This window comes from Apodemus sylvaticus, chromosome 1 (genome assembly GCF_947179515.1).
Source record: "Apodemus sylvaticus chromosome 1, mApoSyl1.1, whole genome shotgun sequence".
In the NCBI taxonomy this organism is placed as follows: Eukaryota; Metazoa; Chordata; class Mammalia; order Rodentia; family Muridae; genus Apodemus; species Apodemus sylvaticus.
In genome coordinates this window covers 29,210,832-29,234,304 of record NC_067472.1, presented here as the reverse complement: position 1 = coordinate 29,234,304, position 23,473 = coordinate 29,210,832, and the positions used below count along the sequence as shown (strand labels likewise).

General features: G+C 37.5%; 1 protein-coding gene across 1 annotated transcript in view; it reads left to right on the top strand.

The window, feature by feature from the left end:
- Pten (phosphatase and tensin homolog) overlaps positions 1-23,473 on the top strand; it is a gene marked incomplete at its 5' end in the record, with an annotated part of 60,994 nt that overhangs the window by 15,152 nt on the left and 22,369 nt on the right. Inside the window, 4 exons of the mRNA XM_052172352.1 lie at positions 1,270-1,354; positions 15,125-15,169; positions 20,894-20,937; positions 22,265-22,503. Coding sequence (XP_052028312.1) covers positions 1,270-1,354; positions 15,125-15,169; positions 20,894-20,937; positions 22,265-22,503 — 413 coding nt within the window. The remainder of the gene's footprint in view (positions 1-1,269; positions 1,355-15,124; positions 15,170-20,893; positions 20,938-22,264; positions 22,504-23,473) is intronic.

Sequence of the window (23,473 nt, the reverse complement as noted above, 5' to 3'; positions counted from 1 at the left end):
CAAAAACACTTTAAAGCTGGGCAGTGGTGGCACACGCCTTTAATCCCAGCACTCTGGGAGGCAGAGGCAGGTGATTTCTGAGTTTGAGGCCAGCCTGGTCTACAGAGTGAGTTCCAGGACAGCCAGGGCTATACAGTAAAACAACTCAGAAGTTGTATTGCTCCTGTCTTGGTTAAACCTCTTTGCTTGCTCTTCCCAACCCCATTACTGAATATAATTAACCAGTACATTTTAATAATTAAAAAAGAGCTATACTTTTAGATGTGACCCTTTTCTTAATTTAGAATAATAGACCGCAGGTAATGTTTGTGACATTTAAGTGATAATCATTTTATTTGGAACTTTTCTAATTCTTCTTTGGTTGAGATGAATTTATGTCTTCTTACAGTGAGAAAATTTGTTCCTGGTGCAGAAAATAGTATGTCTATGTGTGCCTATACATGTACTTAAGACATTAGGAACCTTAAAGCTGTAACTTGACTTGCTGAAGTTTTGCCTGGTCGTGTCCTACAGACTTTTTTAATTTGTCTCATTTATTCTTGCATGATATTATTTAGCCTGTCCATTTATATTATTCCTGTAAGTTAACAGTTTTACCCAAAGGCTTTGTGAGTTGGTGTTAAAGATACTTGGCCATCACAGATGATGCTTTACCTTTGTAGTATCTATGGCCAAAGACTCAGGGGCTTGGAGATCGATTACTGAGTTATATGTAGAAGGCAAATGTATCCAGAATATGTAGGCAGAGATCTTTAGTGGTTGTTTTAAATGAGGCAACTTGGTATAGTTGATGTGAAAGTCTTGTAGGTTGTTATGATATGAGAGAGAATTGATGGAGCCCCAGAACAAATGGGAGCTAGAAAAATGGACAAGATTCATGGAAGTGTAGATTTTTAGTTAATTGGAAATAAATTCTTCCTGAATATAGAGGTGGGTTTTTATGTTAACTGGTTTGTAAAACAATTGAAACTAATGGACATACCTAGTATTAATTACATTGAAGAGAAGAAAGCATCTAGGCTTCAGCCTCAGCCGAGTATTATGATGTCACCCGTGTCAAGGATGATGTTACCACTGCTGACTGAGTTACTGTATGCTGTAAGTCTAAGGATGGTGAGTGACTGTCCAGGTTATATAGCTCAAGGAGCAAACAAGTACATTTGACAACCTTTTATAATTATATCTATAGTGTGAAAAGCTAATGTTTCCAAATGCATGCATAGTTATGTCATTGTATATTCTAGGTATTTCCTTAACTTTATAATTCAGATATTTATCCAAATATTATTGCTATGGGATTTCCTGCAGAAAGACTTGAAGGTGTATACAGAAACAATATCGATGATGTAGTAAGGTAAGCATTCTTGATTTTCTATTTCATGTATTAATAAATTATATTGATGTGTTTTATTTAGAAAAGATTCCAAAAACATAGAACAGTATTTGCATTATGATGTTAACATTGTTTTGCTTTGGTAATACTCTGAAAGTTTTTTTTTTTTAAAAGATTTATTTATTATATGTAAATACACTGTAGATGTCTTCAGACACCCCAGAAGAGGGCATCAGATCTCATTTAGCCACCATGTGGTTGCTGGGATTTGAACTCAGGACCTTTGGAAGTGCAGTCCATACTCTTAACCACTGAGCCATCTCTCCAGCCCCACTCTGAAAGTTTTAACCTAAAGCATCTGATAGTTCTCAGCTGGATGCAACTCACTGGATAAAAACTGACTCACTCTCTCTCTCTCTCTCTCTCTCTCTCTCTCTCTCTCTCTCTATATATATATATATATATATATATATATATATATATACAGTACTGGTTCTGAAGTTATATATATGAATTTTTTTTTTTTTTTGTATTCCATAAGATGCCTCTTACCAGGCTAGTCTCTGGCTTCTATTATAGTACAAGGTTTTGATTTTATATTTGGGTTAGGACTTGCTTGAGTAGGTTTGTTTAGTTATTCACACTGAGGCATGGATGACTGATGTGTTTTATGTATCCCTGTAGTAGTGTTCGATATATTGATTATGGAGGGACTTATTGGACATTCAAAAGACTAAAAGCAGAGTTTCATAATTTTACAAAATTTCCAAGTGTAATTGTCACTTAGTTCAGAAAAGTGTTTCTTTTTTTTCTTGGTTTTTTTGGATTTGGTTTTTTCGAGACAGGGTTTCTCTGTATAGCCCTGGCTGTCCTGGAACTCACTCTGTAGACCAGGCTGGCCTCGAACTCAGAAATCCGCCTGCCTCTGCCTCCCAGAGTGCTGGGATTACAGGTGTGCACCACCACCGCCAGGCTTCAGAAAAGTGTTTCTGAAGGCCCACTTAAAAATTCTAATTTCAGAATAAAAATGCAATTATATGAGTAAATGAGCATTAAATTTTGTTGTAAATTATTGTATTTCAACAATAATGAATTGTATTTCAACAATTCATTAATACTGAGTCTTGCTATATTTGCTATGCTGGTTCTGAAGTACTTTAATGAATTTAAAAGTTAAAACTCTGGATTATTTTTACTCATAAGTGAGTATCTTTCCTGGGACTTTTAACTCTTGTGATTATGCAGATTTAAATAGGTGGAAGAGTACTTTGTAACTTACAGAGTGTCTTGCAGATGTAGGATGCTTTTGTGGTACTGCATGATTTTTATGCCTTTAGATGAACTAGTAGTCAGTTTTCTAAGTGGTTAATTTTTACTGCATTAAATTGTGCTCGTTTAGATAATTTATTATAGTATTATTTATGTTTTGTTTAGGTTTAAATTTCACCATCTGTAAAAGTCTACCAAAACAAGCACCAAACCCCTTACTGCTTTGTAGTTTCCATTAAACTTTAGGTTATCCTGTCGGAGGTCACTGTTTAAAAGCCTTTAACATAGGGAAGTACATTAGGTAGATCCCAGTGGAAGGGTACTCAGCTTGGATAGCCAGTGATGATCAGAGAAAATGAAATAGGCCACCGAAAAAAAGAGAGGAAATTTTTTAATTGAACATTGTAGAGTATGGTAAGTGGCCATTTGGCCAGATACAGATTACCAGATAATTATTTTCTGCTTTGGTGCAGAATTGTTTGTGTCTTTTATGTTAATGCCTCATAAGATACACTATTTCACATCAATTTTATATTCAGCCAAGGACCAACTTAACCAAACCATATTCAGCTGTTTTGAAAAGGGGTACAAGTACTTTCTTTGAGTAGAGGGGATATTTTCTGGCCATGTATTGTTCTTTTGACAAATCTGGCATCCTAATTTTATATTGGTTTTTGTTAAGTATGAATTACTTAGTGAAGGCGATTAGATTATCTTTCAGGTTACAATTCCAGTTTCTAGACCTTTACCCCTGGTCATTAGACCTTACACTACAGTAACTTAGCCAAAAATATGTCGTGTTGTAAAGTTAGTTTGGTCTTGAGTCTTCTGGTTTTGTGATTCCTATACTTATGCTTGCAAATTAAGAGATTTGCCCTTTGATTTTATAATTAGTAACTAAGACTGAAATTAATTCTATCTAGCTTTATCTAGTTTTTTAATTTAACCTTAGGTGTTTTCTTAGATTTTTTTTTTAAAAGAAATTTCCTATCTGTATTATTTAGCTTGTTGTCCTTTTAGCTTCTTTCTGTACTGTTTTTAGCATAGAAGCATGAAGAATCATCTGAGTATAAAACTGTCCTGTGTTTTTTTTGTTTTGTTAAGATAGATGACAATTAAGGCCTGAATAGCTTCTGTTTACCAGTTGCCCACCCTCTTTTATAGTAAAGGCTGAATGGTGCCTAGAAAAGAAGATACACTTTTTCCTACAAACTAAAGTGACTACAAATAACTTTTTTGTGTGATTTTGTTGTTGTTGTTGTTGTTGTTGTTGTTGTTGTTGTTGTTTTGTTTGTTTTGTTTTTTAAGATAGGGTCTGAACCACATAAGTTGCCTTGGCTAGCCTGGAAGTCCTTATATAGACCTGTCTTGCTCTGTACTCATAGGCTTCTGCCTGCCTCTGCCTCTGAGTACTGGGATCAAAAACATCATTAGCCCCCACAAATAATGAAATAAAATGCCCTTTAGGATTGACTTCTCCAAAGAACATTTGTGTCCAATATCTAAATAACCAATTACTTCAATTTATTCACACTATATTGATGATACTAATTTTAATCAATAGTGAGTGCTTCCTTTTGCTTTAAAGTTGATAACATCTCAGTACAAGTATTTCATTTTCATATCATCAGATAGCTTGGAAGAAGCAGGTAATGTGAGAGAGATTTTGTTTGCCTCATTGTTTGAGAAGGATTTCTGGCTATGGTGGTTGAGGAGGGAGGGCAGGGGCACTCCAGCCCTCCACTCATGGCATCCTGCGTTTGGAGCAGAGTTCATGGTGAAAGGAGTGTTTAGCAGTAACTCTTCGTGGTTGTAGAAGGAAGCAGGCACCAGAGAAATCTTCAGGTAATCTACCGGTAGTGACTGATTTCTGTCAGCCAGATTTCACTTCCAAAAGGCTCCTCAACCAGGCTGGGAAGGGGACTTCAGATTGAAACTGTAACATCTTTGCTTTTTTTATTAATAAAAAACTTTTTTTGCAGTTAGTCTTTCTTTGCTTTGTATAGTAGGGTGTCCAAAAGATATTTTAAAATTTTATATTTTTTCTTATATTTCCCCCAAACAAGAAATATTATATAAAACTTAATCTTTGCTATTATACTATAGCATTACCTGGAGTGAGGTAAACTTAAATTGCAAATATCTTCATGTTTAAATTGTCCTATGCAGAAAGATTTAGAAAATATAGTGTGCTATGATAAGTAAAATCTCATAGTTGAGATCTACACAATTTGAGAAAAAGATATAGCTTCTCCATTTGAGATCTGGGATTCCTATAAAGAATGGAAATGGAGGGACAGAGAGTTGGAACTTAGCTTTCTACTTACAGATGATTTGCTTAGTCTAAGGAGTGAGCTGAGGAGGCAGCGCAGGACTCTGCCAGGCTTCCACAGGGCTGGCTTTCTTCTTCTTCCTCTTAACTGCTTCCTTTTTTTTCCTCTTTATTTTTTGCAACTAAGAGGGGGTGATACAAAATCATGTTCTGTTCTGATATATTATTACTCTTTGCTTTTTTTTGTTGTTTGTTTGTTTGTTTGTTTTGAGACATGGTTTCTGTGTGTAGCCCTTGCTGTCCTGGAACTCACTTTGTAGACCAGACTGGCCTCAAACTCAGAAATCCGCCTTCCTCTGCCTCCCAAGTGCTGGGATTAAAGGCGTGCGCCACCACTGCTCGGCTAAATCTAAGCAGTCTTGAATACACTGGTGCATAGTATGTTTACGGAGCTTACCTTGTGATCTCTTCTGCCCCAATGACTCAGGAAAATGTAGATGCAACAGAGGCAATACTACTTTTTACACAAAATATTTAGTACAGTGCCACCTGGTGTGTCTTTCCCCACCTTTTATGGTTTCTCTTGGTTTCCTGTCATAATTTGCTAACTCTCTCATCTTCCTAGACAGTGTTTATGGAGCTCAATTTGGAAAATGTTGAAAATGAGAAAGAGTTATGTGTACAATATTGTTTTCTAAGTTTGATGCGTTTTGAGGTCGCGGCATGCTATATGACCCAGGCTGACTTCTGTAGAGTCTAGGCTGGTTTTGCATTTATGATATTACACTTCCACCTATGGGCAGACAAGCATGTTCACCAAGCCCAGTTTGTCTATAGTTTTTATTAGGAAACGATTAGAGCTCAGTTTTTTGACATAATGATTTAACAAAAAACTATTACTGTCTTGTAAAACCATGTAAACCAGTTACAGGTTCAAGAGTCTATGTTTCTTGGTTACTAGCATATATTTCTTTCTTTCTGAAGAAACATTGCAAATATTTGTTATTCTAGCATCATTATTGACTATCAATTAAAAATAAAATTGAAAATGTATTATTCAGAGGCCCATTAAATAATGAATAGGGAATAATAATAATAATAATAAAATAATGAATAGGAAAGAATATTACCTCTGTTTTTCCATTTAACATTTTTTGCTCCTTTCCTCATTTTGCCTTCCTCTTTTCCATTAAAAAAAAAAAAGCGAGTTGACATAACAGTCACTGTTTTGAACTGTCATTTGAGTGAGATTTAGTATTTTCACAGTATAGTCAGAGGTGATGCAGTCACTACTGACACTAAATTCCAGAACCTTTTTATCTCCCCTGAAAGCTCCTGCCTACCCTCCTGTGCTGGCTGTCCTGCTCAGGGGAGAGTTAGTGTGTTAGACAGTAGTCATGTTATGGACACATACTAGCTTTGCTATTTAATAGTGGGCTAGTACTGTTTTCTGTACATTTATTTATTTATTATTTATATCTGTTAACTATTGTGTAACAAGCTTGTATATATCATCTTACTAAATTTGTAGACTGAATCTAATTCCTGTTTCACTAAAATGAGTACCTTAAAAGAAATTAGACTCTTCAGTTGCCACAGCTCTGAAGTAGCAAGAAGCTGAAAGCTGAGAGATGCCAAAGTTGACCTTTTTCTTTTTTGTTTCTGTATTTAGGTCAAGGTCTCATTATGGAGCTAAGGCCAGTCTTGAACTTGCAGTTTTGGAGGTTGACCTCATAGTCATTACCAGGAATTTTACCACTGTGCATTACTCAAAGCTGCTTTCTTAATATCTGTGCTTTTCCTGTATGTATATCAAAGGACAAAGTCTAGGAATGCTTGGACAAATCTAGACTATATTTACAAATTAGAAAGCCTCAGGCAAAAACCTATTTCTAGCTTATTTTTAAAAGCTGAAAGAGTTGTCAAAACTGAACTCAGCATTCCTGTGTGATGGATCAACTAAGGTTGTGTAATGCCCAACCTTTGGCACTAAACAAATTGTTGAGTTACCATTTCTCCATTAAGGACTGTGTCTTAGCTAGGTTTCTGCTGCTGTGAAAAGACATGACCAAGGAATATGCTTAGTCCAGGGAGTGGTACTATTAGGAGGTGTGGCTTTGTTGAGGGAAGTGTGTCACCGTGGAGTTAGGCTTTGAGACCCTCTCTTAGCTGCCTGAGGACAGTCTGCTCCTGGCTTCCTTTGGATGAAAATATAGAACTCTGTGCTCCTTCTCCAGCACCATGCCTACCTGGATACTGCCATGCTTCTTGCTGTGATAACTTTCATTGTATTATAGCATTAAAGTTGTTATATTTTAATATTACTGTTGTTAATGTTTTACCTTGCCTAGTTTATTCAACTTCATTGATAAATATGTATAGAGAAAATGTACATACATTTGGGGCTGTCCAAAGTTTCAGGCAACCATACTGCAGGAGTGTATAGAGTGTAATGTATCATCTGAGGATACATTACATTCTTTGTTATACTTTAGTGCTGTGGATGTTCTCTCTCATTTCCACTTGAAGAACTATCTATAGCATTTTTTTTTAAAGTTTTCGTAACTTTTGTTTCTCTGGGAATTTTTCAATTTATTTCTCATTTTTGAAGGTCAGTTTTGCTGGATATATTTTTTTTTATCTTCTAGGACTTTACTTACTTAAGTGTTATTTTCTTACTTCCTGTTCTTCAAGATTTCTGAGGGGAAAAAAATCTGCTGATACCAAGACTCCCTTGTGACAAGTTGCTTCTCTCTGCATTTGAGACTGTGGGTCTTTTTAAGGAGAGGGTCTTGCTTAGTATAGGCTGGCATGGAGTGCTCTTATATATGCAAGGATTTGGCATTGATCCTCCTGCTTCCACTTGGCTATTGCTGTGATTTCAGGAGTGCACCACCATGAAAGTTTTATGTCCGAGCTGGGAACAGATTCCCAGAGCTCTGTTTGTGTTAGACAACTCTCTTATCAAATGAGATAAACCCCCAACCTGTCTTTGTCTTTTGATGGTTTGATTGTGATCTTAGTCTCTGAGTTTTTGAGACTTGTGGTTCATTGAGCCAGAAGTTCTTTATATTCTATCTTTTATCAAATTTGAGAAGTTTTGATTCTGCTTCTGCACATAATTATTTTTTTGGAACCCTCAAGTTAGTCCAGTTGATGGTGTCCACAGGTTGATTAATCTCTTTACTTTTCTTCAGTAATTGGTTTCTATATTTTAATATTTATCCTCCTACCCTAATTCCTTCCAGATCATCCATCCTCAGTCTCCCTATCCATGCAACTTTGTTGTGTCTGGTGCCCCCCACCCCCATCCCCTTTCCCCTTCTCCAATTAGGTCCAGTTAGTTTTGGCCAACTCCTACCAATGTGGAGTGTGGTTTACACCAGTAAAGAAAATTGACTTTCCCTCTCCTGGTAGGAAATGCCAGTAGCTCTTCAGCTAGGGATAGGACTTTGGTCATCACTTTTTTTTGCTTGGCTTGTGCTTTCACAGGTCTTGTGTATGCTGTTAGGGTTGCTGTGAGTTCATATGTCCATCTGCCTTGTTGTGTCTGGAAAGTACTGTCTCCTTGAAGTCACCTCTCACCTCTGGCTCTTACAATCTTTCTGCCCCCTCTTCCACATAGATCCCTGAGCCTTGAAGGGAAGGGTGTGATACAGAATCATTTAGGACTGAGCACTTTGAAGTTTTTCTTTGCAGGTCGTACTAACTGCCATCTACAAGAAGCTTCTCGGATGAGGGTCGAGTCGTGCACTATCTATTGGTTTAGCAACAGTCATTAGGAATCATTCTGTTGCTGTGTCCACCTAGCACAGTAATATCTATAGGTTTTCCCTTTTGGCCTCATTTTAACGATATTAGATATGAGTTCCATATCTTATGGAACAGACCCTAAATCTAATCAAAAGGTAATTGGTTATTTATTTTTATCCCACTTACTGTACTTTTCAGCTATGGCTGCAGTTACAAGTATGTACTAGTGAATTGTTTAATTTAAATTTTTATTAAGATTTTTTCATATATTTGATCATATTCTTTCCCCTTCTCCAACTCCTCTCAGATCTTTTTCTACCTCCCATTACGCCAAATGTCATGTTCTTTTTCTTTTTCCTTCTCAAAAAGCAAAAAAGAAAATTGCCAAAAACCAATAAGACAAAAAGTGACAAAACAAAACAGAAAAGCACTAAAAAACATGGAGTCTGTTCTGTTTTGGCCAACTACGCCTGTGTATGAGGGCTGGCTGACTGGAGTGTAGTTGATATGTTGGAGGAAACTGATTTTCTGTTTCTCAGTAGGTATGAACTGGAAATAATTTCTCGGTTAGAGGCAGGGCTTTGTGTCTGCTTTGGATTTAGTGCTGAGATTTTGTTTGATTTGACTGAGCAGATTTTGTACATGCCGAAACAGTCTGAGTTTGTGTATCATCCTTGTGCCTGGAAGATGCTGTTTGCTTAGAGGCTCTAGCTCTTACCATCTTTCTTCCTCTTCCTCAGAATAGACCCCTGAACCTTGAGGAGAGGGGTTTGATAAATGCATCCCACCTAGTACTGAGTGCACCAAAGTCTTTCCATCTGTACGATGTGTTGATGTATATGCTTAATTTCATGTGGGGGTTACTGCCTTAGATCATTCAGTTTCCAGATAAAAGACACAACCCTTTTTATAATTATTTATAATAAGCCTTAATGAGCACTAGACCTGGGCAGGTATCTACCCTCTGAGCTATTAGTATCTGCTTCCTTCTCGGTAGCCCTGAATTATAGCCTGCCATGGCTCCATCTTAACTCCAGTTGGCCAGCTCTCGCAGCCATGTTGTCATGACTCACTTACCCACGGCATTTTCTCCTCTCTCCATTGTCCCTTTCCTGATCTTGTGCCTCAGACCCCAAGCCTGGGAACCCAAACCTCACCTATCTCTTCTGTCCAGCTATAGGCTGTAGGCATCTTCATTCACCAGTCAGGGATAAGTTTCGGGGCAAGGTCACATAGCATCACTTGGAGTTGTGAGGATCACCTAGTCCCTGTGGCAACCAGGGCCAGTATTTAGCATTACAATACAAAACTACTGACCAAACCTCTACAGTTTTAAATTAAGGAGCAAGGTTTGCACAACAAAGGCTGGTAAATGTGAAATTCATTTGTAGACCTAAATCTGAGTACAGAATTCAACATTGCTGTTTTGTACCACAGACCAAACCTCAGTTGTGTGTATCTGTTAATCATCATCTACTGCAAAAAGAATATTCTCTGAGGAGGGCTGAGTGAGGCTCTCATCTATGGGGAGAGCAGTATGTTAGGAATAGTTCAGTTTCTTTTTTTGTTTGTTTGTTTTTCCAAGACAGGCTGTTTGGTTTTTTTTTGTTTTGTTTTGTTTTGTTTTTGTTTTTTTGAATTTGGTTTTTTCGAGACAGGGCTTTTCTGTATAGCCCTGGCTGTCTTGGAACTCACTCTGTAGACCAGGCTGGCCTCGAACTCAGAAATCCACCTGTCTCTGCCTCCCAGAGTGCTGGGATTACAGGCGTGCCCCACCACCACCTGGCTAGGCTGTTTTGTTAATAGTAGTAGTAATAGGTTTTTCCCTAGGCTCATGACTTAAATTTTTAGTTGATTTAGCAGTGGCATGCATGAGTTCTATTTTAAGGAATGAGTCTTAAATCCAATTTTTAAAAAGTGGTTGGTCATTCCCATAACATTTATGCCAGTATTGGATCAATATATATGCCTGTGAGCACGCAAGTCTCTGTTGTGGGTCAGAGTTTGTAGCTGGGTTATATTGGTGACTACTTTTCTCCTCCTCAGTAGTGTGCAAAGTGCCTTCCAGCACCATGAAATGCTAGTCAATGGTGCTGAAGCCTCTACTTGGTTAGCTCAATTTCTCTGTGCTCAATGACACGGTTAGCAGTATCTTTAGTGACCGGAGCTTACCGTCCGGTTGTGGAGGAAAGCAGTGGCCTTGGTAGTAGCCATGATGATGTTGGGGTTACGAGTGTGTGCCATCATGCTTTGTTCTTTATGTCGGTTCTGGAGCCCTAAACTTAGATCGACGTGCCTTCCTAGTCCTGGAATTCTTTTAAAAAATTATTTATTTGTTTTTGTGTGTTGGAGTGTGTGTATGCCATGACATGCCACACTTTCAGAGGTCAAGAGGACAACTTATAGCCAGGCAGTGGTGGCACACGCATGTAATCCCAGCACTCTGGGAGGCAGAGGCAGGCGGATTTCTGAGTTCTAGGCCAGCCTGGTCTACAGAGTGAGTTCCAGTACAGCCAGGGCTACACAAAGAAACCCTGTCTCAAAAAAACCAAATCCAAAAAACAAAAAAACAAACAATAAAAAAAAATCCCAGCATTTGGGAGGCAGAGATAAGTGGATCTCTGAGTTCAAGGCCAGCCTGGTCTACAGAGTGAGTTCCAGGATAGCCAGGGCTACACAGAGAAACCCTGTCTCGAACCCCCTTTCCCCCCCCCCCCCCCAAGAAGAAGACAACTTATAATTTTTTCGTTTTACTGCATGGTTCCTAGAGTTCAAACTCATCTACAGGTTTGGTGACAGTTACCTTTTTTTTGCCTTCTGAGCAACCCATCTTGTTAATGCCCCATTCCTTTTTAATAACTCCAAAGAGGCCATCAGGTCCCCTCAAACTGGAGTGACAGGCAGTTGTGAGCCCCCATGTGGGTTAGGTGCAAAGGATAAAACCCAGGTCCTGTGGAAGAACAACCAGTGTCCCCAACCACTCAGCCACTGCTCCAGCCCCAAAGATCTTACTTAAGTTTGAGCACTCTAGGACTGTCTAGAAAGCTTTGGACAGTTAATTTCTTTTGTTTATAAATCTAGTTGTGCATTGGGTGCATATGTGATGTTTATATGTGTGCTGACTATCTTTTCAACTTATTTTCTTTTAGATTGTTTAAACTGCTTTGATTCCTTTTGTAGACACAGTTTTATAATGCCTTTATAAATTCCTTCTATGACTTTAGATTCAGATAAGCATTGACTACAGAAATTGATGGGTTATATTTTGCTTAGAATTACTGATTGCTGACTCTGCTTTTTTTATTGTATATAATTACTATATTTTCTATTGCAAGCTCTTAAATAATCAAGAAGTAGCTTTGGTTAATTTATCAACTAGAAAAGATTTAACTTCAGAGGAATTGTTATTATATCTCCTACTACTGACTAGGCAATTTTCTCTTGGACAGAGAATAGAGAAGTGAAAGTTTAGGACTCCCTGCCTTTTTCCTGTTTCCAGCATTATACATCAGTCAAGCATATGGAATTCTAGTTTCTTTTTGTTCTGTTGCTCCACTCTGACCTTTAGTTGATACTGTTTTTGTGTTCCTTCTTATACACCACTTTGTTACTGTCCTTAATTCATCTATGAGCATTCCTTCTGCCTTTTTGATGACAAATGTATGTACTTTTAAAACTAGCTTTTTGAGCTCTCTGCAGCTAAATTTTTTTTTCCTTGAATAACTTGTTCATTGCAAAAGTGAATTCTGGAGAGTCCTACCAAGTCTATAGCTTTGTTACTGTGATTGATGTTGCTGTTTTGAGGTAGTGTCTAATTCTAACCCTAGCTGACTTCAAACTCAGTTCTGTAGACCCAGTTGTGTTTTGTGTGCTGTGTGTCCGAGCCTGTAGTGGTGACATGCCTGCACCATGTCACTTAGTAGGTTTGCTTCTCTCTCTCTCTCTCTGAATCATCAAAATATGACTTCATGCTTTGTCTTTTAAAAAATAACATTTCCCTGTGTTTAAAAAAAATTAGAATAGTTTATAGTACCCGTGGACTTACAGCTAAATCCTCTCTGTAGTCTGCTTTTAGATTGGATTGTAGATTCATAAATTGTTGATTAGGTGAAGCATTTGAAATGCTTTGCAGTTCAGTGTCGTATCTCACTATGCCAGTATTTCCTTCCTTGTCTGATGTAAGCTCTAGAATGATATGAACACTTTCTCCCTGTTTCCTGACATTTCCAGAGTTGTAGTTTCCTTTTAATAATTATTTATAAAAGAGAACTAACCAATCATTGCAAGATTTTTTTAAAAAGAAAAAAAACCTCAGAAGTTAAAAGGTGTAAAGTTCCTAATTTGCTGTATTTTTCTTATAAGTTTATAATGTATTCCAAGGATGTGCCCACTTTGGGCACTCGACTGAGACACAAATGTATTGTGTCATACTGCTTGGCTTTCTTTCTTTAATTGAAAAAAAATAGATTTGGTTTCATACAATATATTCTAATTATGGTTTCCCCTCTCCCAACTCCTCCCAGTTTACCCCACCTCTCCTCCCATACAAATTTACACCCTTTCTGTCTCTTATTAGAAAACGGGTATCTAAAAACTAATAAAGTAAAATAAAATAAGATAAAATAAAAGCAAGCAAACTGGAATAGAACAAAACGAACAAACAAGAAAAGCACAAGACGCGCATAGACTCGGAGACATGTTTGCACACATAGAGCTCTCATAAAAACACAACTAGAAATTATACTATTTGGCCAAGAGATCTATGTTTTTGGTTTAATTTACACACACACACACACACACACACTCTCTGCTCTGTAAATCTCACAGTGATTGAGCACATTTGGTGCTCATCAGTTTCTCCCACTCCTGGGTCTTCCTGATCTACCCAACTCTGAACTAATTGCCTCCTGTGTGTGCAGCCTGAGATACTCCTTTACTATCCTTCTTGACATTCTCATTTCCTTTACAAGGTGGGTTCCCTGGTTCCCAGAACCTAATATCTTTCATGATTTTCTACTTTCAATATCTGAGATAGTGTATGGGAAACAAACGACTTGTTGTCTAACCAGTGCCTTTTTTATATACTCACCCATGATTTATAGTCTGTCTTGTATAGAGCATTCTAGGCTAAAAGTATTTTTTTTCTGAAAATCAAACTTTGTATAATTGTTTTTAAGAAGCTAGTGTCGTTATAGCAGTGTCTTTGTCATTTTGTTTTTATGCTATCTACTTTTCATTCTGACTTTAGGATCTGGTGATATCTTTGGCATTTAGAAATAGCAAAGATATATATATATGGCTGCATTTGAGTCTCCCCTATCCCCTTTTTTTAAAGTCAATTTTATTAGCTATTTATCCTGTCATCTTGGAAACTCATGTTGGGCCTAGAGATGTATTTAAGTTGGCAGAATGTTTTGCTGAGGCTCTAGGTTTAATTGCCAGTACTGCATAAACCCAGTTTGGTGAAATAGACCTGTGATCTCAGCACTCCAGGGATGGAGGGAGGAAGAATGGTCAGGAGTTCAGGTTTATCTACACCACATAGTGAATTCAGGTCCAGCCTGGGCTACATAAAACTGTCTTTTCTCCTTTTGTCTCATAATTAATTCTTAACCATTATACCTTGCTGAGTCTTCTGTTACAGGCCTGAAGGTTAAACAAATTTACATACATAAGGTACTTAAAATAATACCTGGCATGTAATAAGTGCTTTGGCACCTGTAATTACTGTTTGGTTTCACATCTGACTGGAAGGAGTGGTCCTTGGTTTGACTCTTAGGTTTACTAGCTTTTCACCTTGGGCAAGCTTCATAATCTCTTTGAGATTTACTTCCCTTCTCTATAAAACGTAAATTCTATCACTGCGATGTTTGTCAGGGACAAGAGAAAGTATACATATGAAAAATGCTTGATAAACTTTGTACAGGATTACATTGCTACTGTACCTTTCAAATATCTTTTTTTTTTTTCCTGTTAAGACTACATTTTAAACGTGTTTATTTGTTTTCGAGACAGGGTTTCTCTGTGTAGCCCTGGCTGTCCTGGAACTTACTCTGTAGACCAGGCTGGCCTCGAACTCAGAAATCTGCCTGCCTTTGCCTCCCAGGTGCTGGGATTAAAGGCATGCGCCACCACTGCCCGGCTTTAAGCCCTTTTTTTTTTTTTTAGAGCACATGATTGCTTATGATTTTCATGGATGTCTGTGAGCTGAGTACACTTGGGATCTTGCTAAGATCACTTTGTCAAGACATGATTGTAATTTATTGGACTGAAGACATGGATATGAAAACAATTTTTTGATAAAGTCAGCTCTTTATACTTAAGACTATAAATCTGTGTAATGTAATAGTTATTAATGAATGAGGGATATGTATTTGGATTATTAATAGTATATGAGATTAGGGTAAATAAATGTTTTAGTCCTGTGCAGTATTAATGTAATTTGAAATGTTAGCTCATTTTTGTTAATGGTGGTTTTTTGTTTGTTTTGTTTTAAGGTTTTTGGATTCAAAGCATAAAAACCATTACAAGATATACAATCTGTAAGTATGCTTTTTTTGTTGTTAAAATAACTAAATAACTAATAAAAGTTATTTCTTTGTTGGAGATAAAAATATATCTAAATATTTTTATATTTGAGGAACTGGATTCCTCAAAACAGTAGAAGTCTGGTAGAGAGGATTGTTGGACCTCGAATGTGTGGTGACTGAGGTGTGGCAGCCATGGCACAGACTCCTGTTACTTGATCTGCTTTAAAAGACTTGGCACCTAGCCCATCCTTGAGCCCATAATCATGTGATAATTTGAAATTAATCCACAGCGGAGTGGAGTGGAGCTGCTGTTAGTGTTAACTATGGCTTCTGTGGAGACAGACTCCAGGGTGGATGGACCTTTGTGTCCTCTGTGCTTGTTGATCAATGTACTGAAACAACTATTTGAATATTTTCTGTGTGTAATGTAAATAAGTTATGCGGCTTTGTTTAGTTATCTAGAGTAGGATTTGAGGGATTGCCCATTAGAACTTTTCTCCAAATACTGAGCATTTTTTAAAAATTTAAAAGATATAAATTATTATTTTTCTATTATGTCCTTTTATTTTCTGTGTCTATGATTTATATAACAGGAGAATGTTATACAATGGTAGACTACCAGTTAGCAATTAACCATTTTCTGTACACTTTGTCAATATAAATGCAAGTGTTCTCTGTTCTGCTTCCAGTGGTTGTTTGAATTGTTACCTAGAAGGATGGAGGATTTTCTGTGTCTTGTTAAGAGTGCTAGAGGTTGCTTCTATTCTGACAGTCTTTAATGATATTTCTGTTTTGATAAGACTTCCAAGTATTCATGTGCAATAGTTACCAATATTATTTCTCTTCGCTTTTGCTGACTTCAGATTCAGAAAGGTGCAGCCATGGTGGTGACACATGCAGATGAGTGCTGGTAAAGCTAGCTCTGGTCCTCTGTGAAAGGAGGTGGGAGCAGGAGAGGGCAGGAGACAGAGTAGCTGGCCCCACAGGAAGCCTCTATAAAAGACTAGATGTGTGGGCTGTGATTAACTTCTGATACCTTCTTTCTTCTATCTTGCTTGTTATATACCTGTGAGACTAACAAGAGTTTCTGTTTTATTTCTTTTAATTTTAAGGATTATTTCTTTGTAAACATAAATTTGAAGATCTTGAAATATTTCCATGGCTTTTCTACTAATCAAAATCAATAGTCATCTATTAGATCTGGGAGGATGGACCAAGACAAGTCAGGAGATTGGTAGCCTGGTGGTGTTTGAGATATGGCATATAGCTCATTTTGGGCAAATGGTGGTGTGTGCCGACTTAGGTGGGGTTGCAATCATAAACGGTGGATAGGAGAACCACAAACTGTTTTTGAATAGCTGCATTCAGAAGGTGACTGAAAAAGGAAAACTGTTGAAAGCTGGAATTAATTAAAATGAATCATTTCGGACTCACACTGTCAGGATTGGGGATTTAGAGAGGTCCCAATAGGGAAGGAGAAAGACACTAGAAGATATATCTTCCTGAGTTGAAATTTTATGCCTGTTTAACATATCCAAAGCACAGGGAGGAAATTCTTTTCATTCCTGTGTATAGTGACTTCCTGCTCATAGAATTTAGAGATTAGGTTTATGCTATCTCCTTTGTTGTATTTTAGTATAGTTAGAGGTGGCGTTGGGGAGGCCTAGGAACTTGACTTGAGTTTCTAAGCATTTGATTTCCAGTTTAATGAACTGTCTCTGTATTAGTTGAGAGCAGTCTTTAGTGCATATGAACTTACTCCCTTGTCATCTGGAGCCGAGGCTTTCAGAATGGCAGAGGACCTGAAGGGTCCTGTTAGCAGCACCTCCTTCTCTTACAGGGAACTAGGCCTACAGACTGCCCACTGTTTGTACCAGAGTCCCTTTTAGTGGTTTGTTTGTTAGTTCTTCGTTTTGCTTCAAAAGTTTCAACACTTACAAAGTCAAGTGTTTTAATTTGGATACCCCATCTCCCGTGTCTACTACCTATCTGATTTAGGCAAGTGAGACTAGCCACAGCAGATGTTTTTTGTCGTAGGATAGGAATTACATGTAGTTTGTATTTTTTTTCCCTTGGAAAATGTAGACGTGTGAAGATCCTAAAGTATTTTTCACTGGACATCTGGATAATTAGTAGTTGGTGAAACCTTTTGGGGCAGCATTGTTGTATATGATTGAAGAGCTAGCAATGTAAGCTCTCAGATAATCACTAGCTTATCTGTTTATAGCAAAATAATCAGAGAAAGGGCAACATTAATCAGTTTTTATAGGAGTTTTTTTCTTTTTTTTTTTTTTTAAGTTTTTGTTGCTCCATGTTCAGAGAATAGAAGATTTTAAGTTTTTATTTTATTTTAGTGAATATTTGACATACTTGGCAAACTTTTTTTTTTTTTTTTTTTTTTGCTTTTTGTTTTTTTCCAAGACAGGGTTTCTCTGTGTAGCCCTGGCTGTCCTGGAGCTCACTCTGTAGACCAGGCTGGCCTCCAACTCAGAGATCCACCTGCCTCTGCCTCCCAGAGTGCTGGGATTACAGGCGTGCGCCATCACCGCCCGGCCTTGGCAAACATTTAACTGAGTTCTTTTTATGTTAGGATTTCCTTTGTAAAACACTAGAGTGAAGACCAGAGCGTCCTACCTTGTACTTCTCTGGCCAGGCCCAGTTGTCTGTGCTTGTCTTTCTGGTTTTACTCCTCCCTTGCTTTCTATTGCCACCTTGGGAAACCTCTCCTTTCCTTGTGTCTTTTTTTTTTTTTTTTCCCATTTCTCTTTTCATATAAACCAATTTAAGGTAAGGACAAAAATGTTGTTTAAGTTCTAATTTTATATAAAGAAAAATTTAAATCCAAATTGTTATTTGCTGTCTTCCATTTTTGTATGTGGCATGACTTACTGCTAACATGCCATAAGAAACTTAAAAGAAACTCCCACGTGAATTTTGGATATATAGCAGAGATTTTAACTAAGGTAGCAGTTTTCTTCTTTGCCCTCTGACCATTTCTCTTGAGCACCGCTGCACAGGCAGCCCCGGCAAGTGCCCCCCAGACCCTATGTTTACCCTATGCTTTTTTTTCCTTTCCAAAGCCAATTTTTAGGTCTGTCTGCAGTGACAAATAATGTTCATGTTTGTGCTGTAAAATCTGTCACTGCCTTTTCATTTAAGACTTGAGTGTTTTTGTGATGTTGAATGAAACAGTAATAGAAGTTGTTGGGTTTTGTTGAGCAAGGAAACCAAGCTTGAGTTCCTGTCCCCCGGTGATTGCATGTTGTGATTAGGAAAGTGTGTTAAGGCCTTTCCAAATCTTAGCTTTTTCATATATATACATATTCCTTATATATACAATGGCGATATAAACTGTCACACGATTGTGGGGCTGAAAACATGAATGTCAGTTGTAAGGTGTTCATATGCTGTAGACTTGAGTTGTCATGTTCCTTTCCAAATCACCTTATCTGATACATGACAACCAGTTTGTAATGGTGATCTTTTTCTTTTCTTTTATTTTCCTTTCTTTTTTTTTTTTTTTTTTTTTTTGGTTTTTTGGTTTTGTCGAGACAGGGTTTCTCTGTTTAGTCCTGTCTGTCCTGGAACTCACTCTGTAGACTAGGCTGGCTTCGAACTCAGAAATCCGCCTGCCTCTGCCTCCCAGAGTGCTAGGTTTAAAGGTGTGGGATTAAAGCCATCACTGCCCGGCTGTAATGGTGATCTTAAGCAGTGCTCTTTAAACCAAACTTTTCAGAGTGTTCTGTTTTACTCTGGGGTGGGGACCCTCTGGGACCCTCCCTCTCTCATCTCCCCTCCCATTCCCTTCACTTCACCTCCCCTTTCATTTCCCATTTCACCTCTGCTAGGCAGTTGTGATCCTTGATCCTAGACCCGAAACCAGGCAACCAGAAAGTGTGGCAAACTGAGAAAACTGACTTGTAGGAAACTAACAACCAGTTTCTTAGGATATGTGCCTAGCTTCTGTTCATTTCCTGAGTGTATCCATGATTCCTGACTGTGCTCCACTGTGGGCTCTTTACCACTGCACCTCTCAGAAGAGCACAACCTGGCTGCCCTGCATGGAGTTCTAACACTTTGGAGGTGAAGGGAGGAGGAGTTCAAAGCCAGTCTTGGGTCTATAAGATCCTGACTCAGAGAAAAACCAAAGATGGAGGAAGAAAAGAGAATACAAATGTGCTCTTTGTGTCTGTGTCAGTTTCCTTCTTCCTGCCTCTTCTTTACGTAAGCACACAAAAGATTATTTAGCAGGGATGCAAGTCATTTATCTAATAAATTTTTTCTTAGCAAAACAGTACATCAGGTAATACACTAAAAGAAAAATGTGTGTGTGTGTGTGTGTGTGTGTGTGTGTGTGTGTGTGTGTGTGTGTGTGATATTACAGAAGTTGGTTTGCCTCAGGTCTGACCCATAGGGCTGTAATTTATGATTACTTTGTTCAATCTTCATGTGAACTGGCCTTTGAAATATAGTTGAGTTGTGCAGATTCCAGATGCACGGTGCAGGCCCACAGCTGTTTGTTTGGAAGTCTTGGATCAGTTTTATTTCAGTACATAGAAAATTTCAGCTTTTACAAAACCAAAAAGGTAAACAAACAAAAAATCCATATCTTTTGTGTTATCCACTGTGTGGATTAGTTAGTACTCAGCAGGTGTGTTTGTTAAGCAACCTCAGGTTGGGTTCTGTTGAGTTGAGATTATCTATTTATAACTTTGGGGTTTGAGATGTGGGTGAAGGAGTTATGGAAGTTTGTTTTAAAATACTACCTTTTATTTTTCAGTAATTTTGTTTGTTTGTTTGTTTGTTTTGAGACAGGGTCTTGTATCCCAGGCTGGCCTAGGACTCACTAAATAGCAAAAGCTAATCTTAAAGATACATCTTCCCCTGTAACTCTTCTAAAGTACTAGGATTACAGCCTGTGGTAACACTCCCAACTTATTTTAATAGTGCTTAAGTGTCTGCTTTCATCGTTAGTTGGAGTCATCGGGATGCTTCTGACCCCACTAATAGGATGCCCTCTTGAGCCTATTGATATTTATTACATAGCCTGTTACTACTGCACAGTAGCAATGATTAGTGTTATTGAAAAGCTAAGTATTTGTCTTATGGTGTCAGTATTTTACTATCAATGGGTTTTAGTTATTTTATTGTGATCTGATATTAAAATTTGTACTCTGACGGATCGTTGGGAATGATTACATTTGCATATATAAATGTTTACACTTTTTAGTAAGCATTGTGTTAATAAGTAAGTTAGTATCATTTGGTTGTCTTTTACATTGTCTTTGTTCTTTTTCTGTTTTTAACATGTGTGTTTTAAATAATGGTTTAAAATTGTATGTGATCATCTGTCAGGTAAAGATAATATTAAGAGAGCTATTCATAGGTATTTGTGAAATAAAAAATTTATTCTAAAGCCATGTACAGTCTTCAAGAAGTTACAGGGTCAGTGCAGTTGAATTTGTAGTGCTGCATGTTGATGTCACAAAATGTGTGAACAAATATGTGCACACAAATTGCATGCATGTGTTTCATCTATTTATTAAGCTTTGGCCTCCTTAAGTATAAGAATGATAATAGTACCTACTTCAGAATTCTTGAAGTTAACCAAAATAGTGACTGTAAAACAGCACAATGCCTGGCATGTTACAGAGGGTGGATAAATGTTGGTAATATTAATACTCTTACTTCCAAGTGTAAAAGGTAACTTTATGCCACATTTAAACTTTCTTGTAGATGTGCTGAGAGACATTATGACACCGCCAAATTTAACTGCAGAGGTATGTATAAACATAACCATAGCATACTGTGTAACTACAGATAGACTGTCTTTCACTGCCTGGTGATAATTATCAAGATTATTGAGATAAAAATCTTACGAATGGCCTTTGGCAATTTTAGAGTTGTTCTTTAGGACCTATCTATTTTCAGGAAAACTAAATCACAGAAGAGTTGGAGAGGTCCGTAGACTGAACTAGGATAGAAGGATCTTATTGACGCGGCTGTCTGTCTGTCTGTCTGTCTGTCTGTCTGATCTATCTGCTCAGAACCATGAAGCACTAGGAGTAAGTGAGAACAGCTTCTGGAGAGTGTTTCTTTTGTGGGCATAGAAAGACGTAAGCTACTGCTCATTAGGAAGCATGCCATGGTTGAAGTTCACTTGGCTTTAAGTGTAGATTTTTAACAGACTCTTGAATGTTTTTGTGTGCAACCGGGGAAATGAGGTTGGGAGCCCAGTCAGACAGATGATTAAGTGGAAGCTGGCCTACAGCCCCTTCATGATTGCAGTATACCATTGTTTACCACAGAGCTTTCCTGTTTTGTAAAGGAGTAAATGGATTGTTTTTGTACCATTTTATGATGGCTTGCTTCAGGGTATGTCATGGTTTTTACATATTAGATAATATGGCAGATAATTAGAACAATAATATCGCCAAGATTTTTTTTTTTAAGTTTAAGTCAGGGTCTCAGTGTCCTAGAATGACCTTGAACTCATTGTTTAGCTGAGGGTGACTTTGAACTTGTGATCCTGTGATCCTCCTGCTTTCAACCCCCAAGTGTTAGGATTACAGACTTGCACCACATCCTCAGTTGTGTGTTTACTCAAAGCAGGGATGAGCCCAGGGTTTAGCATCTACTAAGCAAGCACTTTGCAAACTGAGTTACATCCCTAGAGTTCATGCCAGGATTTAAGGATCTCAATAGGATAGAATCAAAACAGATACTAGTAAGATAAAAACCAGTAGTGATGGAACTGAAGTCTTAACTTCTAGACAGTAGCACCTTGCCTTAAAAACCAAACTCTGACTGTAGAGAACAAAGATGTCTTAGATTCTTAATTCATGTGAAAAATATTTGAAATCTAATTTGGTAAACTTTACTTCAGTTGTATGTTTTTCTGTGATTAATCTCAAGTCATGTATACACAATTATAATGTTTGTGAGACCATTTTAAAAATAAGTCCCCGAGTAATTTTATTATGAGATAGAAAAGTCAGTCTTTTCCATAGTTGACTCTATTAATAATCTATACTTTAAAGTTAACCTGTGTTTTTTTAATTAAAAATTTTAAATTTTCTTACACTGGGATTTATCTTTTTGCAACAGTTGCACAGTATCCTTTTGAAGACCATAACCCACCACAGCTAGAACTTATCAAACCCTTTTGTGAAGATCTTGACCAGTGGCTAAGTGAGGATGACAATCATGTTGCAGCGATTCACTGCAAAGCCGGGAAGGGACGGACTGGTGTCATGATTTGTGCATATTTATTGCATCGGGGCAAATTTTTAAAGGCACAAGAGGCCCTAGATTTTTATGGAGAAGTAAGGACCAGAGACAAAAAGGTAAGCTGTTTACTTTTCCCCCCTTTCCTCTTTATGGACCAAGAATTTATTGGGAAACAGGTTTTCTCCCTGTTGCTTTATTGAGGTGTAACCAACAAATAAAGTCTGAATCTACTTGCAGTGCATGCATGATATTTTGAGAAATGTTATATTGCGGTTACAGTTGTATCCACTTTGTATATCTCATCTCTGGCGTCCCTGCCCTCTTCCTTAGCTATACTGAGAAAATATGAGACCTACCTGGAGTAGGTGCTAGGCTCACAGTATTGTGTGCTGTTGATTCTTGCTGCTATTCTGTGTGGTCTAGGTTTTTAGCTCTTATTTTTCTTGTCTAATAGAACTTCTGGTACATATCTCCATTTAATAAGACTAATACCTATTTTTAAATCATCCTTTTGTGGAGATAGCATTTCCCCATAGAGTTGAGGCTGGCCTCTAAAGTGCTACCATTACAGAAAACAGAAATGTATGCAATACTTCCAAAGCTTGTAACCAGTTCATTTAGTTTTTCTCTTCATGTTGCTTTTTTCTGATAATGCTAACAGACTTAATCACTAACTATACTGGAAATCTTTATAAGATTTAATTAAATAAAAACACATATTAATAAAAATTGTGCTAGTATTTGAGAGGCATCCATGAAAACAAAATGGATTTTGATGACAACTTGAATGCTGATATCTAGTAAAGCATGGTATTTAATTTGATGGTAAATGAAACATTTTCTGATGGAGTATTTACTAATATAGTTAGCTAATCAAAGAGGCATTGGTCATGACTCTTGAAAGTGAGTGACATGTTTTGTCTATATATAGTACTATTGAAAACAAAAGCAAATTCTTGTACTGCTTTTTCAGAGCACCCATTTCATTAGATAGTGGGAATTGAAGTGTTTAATGCAAAGATTCTTTGCCTGTTTCTCTTTCTCCAAGGACAGTGCCTGTATTACTTCAGGTGAATTGGAAAGCTT